At 28.1% G+C, this 8015-nt stretch overlaps 1 protein-coding gene across 1 annotated transcript in view; it reads right to left on the bottom strand.

Moving 5' to 3' along the window:
* Nucleotides 1-4015: 4015 nt before the first annotated feature.
* Nucleotides 4016-8015, bottom strand: part of LOC108765851 (thiamine transporter 2) — a 9549-nt gene continuing 5549 nt past the window's right edge. Inside the window, exons 4-7 of the mRNA XM_018514702.1 lie at nt 7255-7671; nt 5199-5391; nt 4454-4589; nt 4016-4383 (exon numbers count right to left, since the gene is read on the bottom strand). Of these exons, the coding sequence (XP_018370204.1) occupies nt 4183-4383; nt 4454-4589; nt 5199-5391; nt 7255-7671 (947 nt within the window). The 3' untranslated portion in view covers nt 4016-4182. The remainder of the gene's footprint in view (nt 4384-4453; nt 4590-5198; nt 5392-7254; nt 7672-8015) is intronic.

The following is an 8015-nucleotide window of genomic DNA, read 5'->3' as shown; positions in this document are numbered from 1 at the left end:
TTAAGTGTGTTACGTTTAAGACTGCGCTTGCACCTAACTTCAGCTATATTAGATTATGATATCAGAAGTACAGAATCGTACAAATATTTCTTTCCTTTATAAACAATCTTTATACGTCAAGCAAAATTAACATCCTTCTACGTCATCATTCGTGTTCGATGATAAAATTTAGCAAAAATTCTTTTTACAGTCATTCGTTATTATAACCCAATCTACACGCATATCCCATGTTAAAATAGACGACGTTAAAACAACAAGTTGAATAAGATTTACTTATATAAGATTTAATTATTTATTAATTCATATACTGAATGGGAGAAATAAAACGTCGCAACGATGTCACATTACGACACGTTGGCTAATTGTCAAACAAATGTATTCTCTGAAGTAATGTAATTTGTTCTAATTTTTTGAAAGATCCCGTTAACGCGGAATTAATACTGTTAATTTAATTCCCGTTCTTTACCTCATTATTGTCGCATCAAACAAGATATTTACTTTTTCCAGTGAACTGGAAATTTCTTCACCAGAACCTTTATAAGATGTTAACAAATAAGAGATAATCTTCTTAATGAAAGTGTATTACATTATTATATTTCTATTACAAAATACAAACATTATAGGAATTTGTTAAGGAGAGAAAAAACATCTTTTTTTTTCTGAATAAATTGTAGATATTAGATTTTAAAAAAACGTACGTTTCTCTACCGAAAAATAAAAAAATTATATAAAATTATAAATAGAACGTTTACTTAAATTAAATATTAGACTCAATTATGGAAGGTGCAATAAAATTGGGAAGTTTATATTAAATTTTAATACATTTCACTTGTCCTAAACGGGGCCGATCCAATTATTGTCTTAAATTTAACATAAATATATTAAAAAGTAATACAAATATCACATGAAAAGTTAACAGAAAAAATATACTGCCAATTCGGAAACATGTTCAAACATTGTTCAGTAAAATTAACATTTATAAACATATTAAATTAATATTTTATTTGTACCTTTTATTTATTTATCTTAGAATTTGTTTTAAAATATATTATTTTTATGTTGTTTATTCATAAATTGTATTATTTTAACACTGAGAAATGAATATAATTTAATAGATACAAAATATTTAAATAACATTATATTAAATTAACTCGGATATAATATAAGTGTAATACAAGAATTTTTTGATAAGGATAATTTTTATCACAAATACAAAATATTTTTTACTGTGAAACTTTTTTGCTAAGTCTAATCTTACCTGAAGATAAATCATCATGATTACTAAGCATCGGTTTATCATGAAAATTTTTGTTGATAAGAGATGTTTTACAAATATAACAGCGCCTTGTAATGAAACTTATCTGCTATTGCATTTTTTCGCATTGCCGTTGGTGGTTTTATCTATTTGTAGTAGTGATAACATTACATGAACATTTATATTCTCATTTACACGAGTGTTTACACATCCATACGTACTTTTGGATCTGGGAAATCCCAGTCGAATCAGCACAATGTTTATCCGCAATGGACCGCAGCTTTTACCGTTGTTGGAAAAAGATTGAAGAGAAACATTCGTCCTTACAAATTAGATAACAATGTAAATGTTAATTGCGGTACAGAAAGAGCTTTGGAAAACCCCAAGAAAATGTTTACTAATGTTTTTATTCATCAATTTTAATAATTCAAATAACGATCAAAATATAACTCGATTAATAAATAAAATAATTTAATAGTAAAATTTTTTATTTTTAATAATAAAAATTTTTTTATTCTAATTTGGAATTAAACTGATACAAAAAATTATATTTAATTGATAAACTATTGAATTAATAAAACAATACAATCAACTACCAATGGTCTCCTATTTTAACCAATAAAGTAGTAATACATAAGAGCAAATAAAAGCTATATTGCAATGGATTTTCGCACAATTATTTATTCTTACTTGTTTTTTATAAGTACTAGTTTATTGTTTTCAAATTACACACTCTCTCTCTCTCTCTCTCTCTCTCTCTCTCAATATGATAAAAATTTAATTAGTAAATTGATTACTCGCGCGCGCGCGGCGCGGATCAAGAAATTTATAAATCTTTGAATTTTACCTATAATTTATTGTTAATTCAATTAAATATTAATATCAAAAAAATATATATATCACAAATTCCTGTCGATTGTCTGCGACATGAAATTTGTTGAAAATAAATTCAGTAATAATAATAATAATTTTATCTCATTTAGATCACGTAGATTTATTTTTCAGAACATTTACAGATTATAAATTTATTTTCCAAAAATATCTAAAAACTATAAGTTTATAATCTCTTTTTGGTCAGAAGATTGTAAACTTGATAAAGTGGATATTCCAACAAGGATTCTGATCGAAGTATCTTATATTAGATCAAAATTGATCTACCGCTTTCCATAAATTATTATCTGGCTAGGGAAATAAGTGAGAAAAGATTTAAGAACGTAGTCACAGTCTGAAATTCACATTTCATTCAGATATCAGAGTTTATTCAACAAAATAACATTCAAATACAATAAATCAACAATAAAAATATATTTCAAACTAATTTCCTCAAATGAAGAGGCTTTGTAAATACATTATTATGCAGAATTAAAAAAGTTTAAAAGTAATTCGTTATCGTTACTGGTTACTCGTTATAAAGTAACTCGTTAGCAGTATTGTTACTAAAAAAAATATCAAGTTATTACGATTTTCATTACTTTTTCATTTTAATAATTTTTATTTTAGAAAGAATCTCCAATATTGCACTAATTGACTAGTTCATCACGAGAGTATAAAGGATTATGATTAATCACAATATATATATATATATATATCAAACATAATACTCCCTGTTTTTAAAACTCGCTTATGCACATTCCATACGTGCACTAACAAAATTTGTTCAATTGACTAAATTAATTTAGTTCGTCTTTATTTCTTTTGATGAAAAATGCATATATTTAAATCAAACATATATATTATATTTGACTTAAATATATAATTCTCCAACAAAAAGAATAAATATAAACTTACTCTTTAAATTCTTTAGAATGGTATCTCACTCTAAGAATGAAAATTCTGTCATTCTTAAAAAGGAGAGTGACAGATTTTTTAATCTTTAATAATGAGATTTTACTCCAAAGAATTTAGAGAATCAATTAATTTAGTCAAATGAACAATTTTTTTCGTAGTGTACTTTATATGTATAAAACAACGATAAATATAACGATTACATACGTTCATCATTACCCAAAAAGTTGCATTACTATTACCGTTATAAATAAAAAAAATATAATGCCGTTACCAACTCGTTACTAAACAAAAGTAACTATAACGATAATGGGAAGTTAAAAAAGTTACTTCTCAATCGAAATTATTATAATTTTTTTTAAGATACTTCTTGGAAAAAATAGATATAAGTACAATCAGATCGTATTAATGTGAACGACTTAATTATCGTTCATCTCTTCGTCACGAAGCAATGCTAGACTAAAACATTAAAGTTTGTTGTTCCTCTTACATAAAATTAGAACTAATAGCGAATTCTGAATGTACTAGTGCACACTGATGCGTATCAAAGTCGTTGTAGATTGATTTAATCTGATATAAAAGTGAAATGCGAGTATTTTGAATTATAAAATACCTACATATTTTACTTAACAGCAAAATATATTGTATACTTTACGGTTTAAGCCGTGTCTATATTTATATTAAACATACATTTTCAATTTGTGTACAATGGTATTAATATGCTCTAATGCGCACTGAGTGCATCCAATCGAATTCACTATAAGTCTTGAAATATTTCACTTTTCTCTTCTAAGAAAAAGCTATTTCTAAAATTTTTTAGAATGACGAATCGTCGGCATTTACTACAAAAATATCTCGATTTTTTAATAAAAATATCTGACAATCTCACTATTTAATATTATGCATATACTGTATATATAAACAATGATAAAATCTCTATATAAAAAATTCCTAGAAATAAGAATGTGTCGCAAAAATAACATAATATACACTGAAAGAAAAGACAATTAGCTGCTATGCCACATTCAGCCAATCTTTTTTTTCAGTGTAACAATAAAATTGTCTTTTAAAACGTCGTAGTTGCGACGTAGACTAATTCAACGTTGGGAAACTGAGTACATAATTCGTAGTTAAATTTTGATCTAATTTGTGTTTGTTTCAACTGCTACCGTGCTCGGTTTGGACGATTCAACGGTACTCGTATAACTCGTGGATAGAGATTTATCATCACTGATCCACACGCGGAATTTGGTGCCACTTCGATAATGCTGTACGACATTGATGATACCCATCACAATGTATATCACAGTTAAAACTAGGAAGTAGTTGCCATAGACAAAAAACTGAAATGCAAAGTTTTTAACATTATTGGAGGGGATCCAATCTCGAAGCATTTTCAGCATATCGTCTTACCTGCTGCCTAATATTTAGCATAAGTGTATTAACGACCACGAGCGTCAGCAAACTTTGCGTTAATAACGCGAAGAATGTATTCACGCCGAATACAAGGCCATAGCTATCCTCAGATATATACTTGGCGACTTCGAAGCTACGAACAAGCAAAAGTAAAACGATCTTTCTCCCTTTCCTCATTTAGCCTTATTGTAATTTTAATAGAATCAAGAATGTACTGTATTCAGTATAACGTTTATTTTACAACTGTTGAAAGTTTTATTCGCGATTGGATTATACTTTTAAATCTAGAGAATAATTCTATTTCAGCGAAGAAAATTTCGAACGGTTGAAAAATAAATGTTCTGCTTGAATGCAAAAACACTTATCTCAACTTCTAACTGAGGTATATTAAGAACTCGTTTCGCTACATGGAAAAAACAATTTGGTTGAAGTATTTAAAAATTTAACTACAGCTCTGAATTTAGCTATAGATCTGAAAATAATTTTGTTGGACCATCAAAATAATTGTGTAAAAATCTGAAACATGATGAATAATGCTGCAAAAGACTTCGATATTCTAGGAACTAGTTTGAGTGTCCTACACAATTATTTTGACTCAACAAAATTATTTAGCACAGATTTATATCTAGCTAAATTTTTAGATACTCCAGCAAAATCTTCTTTCTGTGCATCTTCGATTAGCTTAATCGGTCGATTAAGTGTCAACTATGATTGATCAATTTTGATTAATCATTGCGTTCACCTTGCAACAGTAGCCATAGTGTGATAAATTACACCGAATATGACGTAGCCGAAATACAGAAGCCAAATGTTGTAGCTGTAAGAGAATCCTAATAACATACCGCCTTCCAAGAGTGAAAAAATGGACAACGTCATGTCTCCTAATAAGGTCCAGTTTAACTGCATCTTCCCTACATAAAATACGGTCACTGCACCTGATAAAAATAAAAAAATAAATAAATAAATTTAATTATAGCTTTTGCATAATTTTATTTAATTAGTTTTTCTTAATCGCGCTCTTTCATCATATCAATCAATTCTAATTGATACTTTTGAAGTTTTCACGGGCATTTTCTTTGAAGAAACTATGCAGTTTGCAAATTATCTCCGTGTCTTGACATCGTTAAATCTAAAATTTCATCAACATTGCAATTCACCTCATTAGAACGAAAAGTAACTTATATAATACAATTTCAGGTTGCTTCTCGCTCTGATAAAATGAATTGCAATGTTTACGAAACGTTGGCACTTTATAATTTATCAAGATATAGAGATAATTTGCAAATTCACTTTTAATGAATGTAAAAGTACAAATGTTTGATACATCTAATCACACATCGAATCTCACTGAGCTGTATTTAAATTGATAGTAATTTTGATGAAATTTGAATTGAATAGCATTTTCAATTAAGATAAGATTCTTCTATATACACGGAGAGAATTTTCTTTTAAAATTTACCCTGAAAATATGGTGATTGGTACAATATAATATTTTGAAGATTTTTACCATGCACTTCAGTAAAATTGATCAAACTTATTTTATACTTTATTGTAGTTTTATTAATGAATGAGAGAGATTTATATTAAAATTCTTCGAAATACACACACACACACACCACACAATGTTGTCCCACGACTATCATATTTTCAGGGTAAATTCTAAGAAAAAATTCTCTCCGTGTAATATAATTAAGATAAATTATTAGGGTAAACTCGGGTATGATGGCCATAGTTTTTAAAATGCAAAAAACATACATTTATTCTTGTTACTTTTTAACAATATTTGGGATATTACTTTCACTGAAGCTTAAAGTAACAAATATTATCGAAATTAAAGAGAAAATACTTAACAGAACTTTAATTTTATCAAAATATTACAAAGTATGCATCGGCCATCTTATCTAATTTTTATGGAAAAGATGGCCATTTTATTAAGAAAGATAGCCATAGTATTTATAAATAAATAATGAAAATAAAAGTATTAATTGTAGCTCACTTTGCAATTTACGTACTTTTATTGTGTACCTAATGTTGATTATTTGCGTATGTAATGTTGATTATGGCAGCTTAACTGTAATTTATTAGACATTATAACAGTTTTGCAGACACGTGCAAAACTTTGCAGATAGCCGAAAGAAAAAATATCAGATAATATTTATAATATTGTTATTTTGAACAGTGTACTCATATGAACTACTGTAAATATTGATTATTTTTAAGAATGACTATAAAAATGTACTATTTATCAATTGTTGGAGAAATTATGGCCTATGGCCATCTTTTCCGTATGGCCATAATACCCTAGTTTACCCTATATTCTTCTAAAATATATTAAATATTTTTTTATAGTTGGCACAAATACATCTTTATTTATAGTATATTCAGTTTTTTTTAATTTGCAACAAAGATAAAAATTATCTACTAAGACTGTTGCTTGGATATTTCTTGGAAAAGTGGCTGTTATCTTCATTAAGCTTTATCTCACGTAATATGTACTAATTATATTAGATTAGAGACCAAATTACTTCATTGTTAGCAGATAGCATTAACGGGATTGCAGCAATTGTTATCTTTATTGCGATAGTATTTAAATAACAAAAATTTAAACTTTATAACACATAAATTGAAACTTTAACTAAAGTATTCAAGAAAATTACGCAGTTTACCCAGCATCAATTATATTGATAGATATAACTAATTGTTCTATATTGATTCGTTGTTTTAACTGGATATTTCGATTTTACAAAATTTAAATAAGGCACGTGCTTTACCAAAAATGGCTGAAGCATTTTCCTTACCGACGATTGCGTAGACAAAGTCGACGGCACCGTTGTAGATCATGTCGCCTGGAATCACCGCAGTTTGCCATAGTAGTTGAATGTAGCTGGCTACCTGCAAGTAACCGCAGGTAGCCAGTGCCCACCAGACCGACCATTTGGCCACACGGTAATTGGTATAAGCCTGGATAAAATGTTTCCACAACAACGCATATGCGTTTCTGATCTTGCGAAGCACCTGTGCGCCTGATACCATGAAACAATGCTTTGTTTTGCCATTCTCGACATTGGGTGATTCTTGCAAATTGCTGGAATGTTGCAAGTGATAATCGAGAGTGTTTTTTCCTTGTTCTTCCTCAGAAACGCTGGTACGATGAAAATACATCGACTGATTTACAGAAGGCAAGAAGAGCGCCCAAATCGTTGCAAAAATGTTAGCTGGAAAACAAAATTTATAACATTATGTTATTTATATAATTCTTTGATGTAATATAATATGTAAAGAATGTCAATATTTATAAATATCTCATGTATATTGCAATACTTAATCCGTAATAGAAACATACAGATCCTGATAATCCTGGGGGAATAATTCAAAAAATTGTGTTTTCCCAGAAAAAAATTTCAATACGTGTTTAAATTTAACAAACTTTAGAAACAATAAATTCTATCAATAATATTTTTTTTATGTTTTTCAAACAGTTTTATATATCAAATTAGGATTAATATATAATAAACAAGGCTATGAGAGTCAATACTGCGTTAGAATTGCAGGAAATTAA

The sequence above is a fragment of the Trachymyrmex cornetzi genome, unplaced genomic scaffold (assembly GCF_001594075.2).
Source record: "Trachymyrmex cornetzi isolate Tcor2-1 unplaced genomic scaffold, Tcor1.1 scaffold557, whole genome shotgun sequence".
NCBI lineage: Eukaryota > Metazoa > Arthropoda > Insecta > Hymenoptera > Formicidae > Trachymyrmex > Trachymyrmex cornetzi.
Note: the sequence above shows the minus strand (reverse complement) of the source record. Positions and strands in the feature narration are given on the sequence as shown.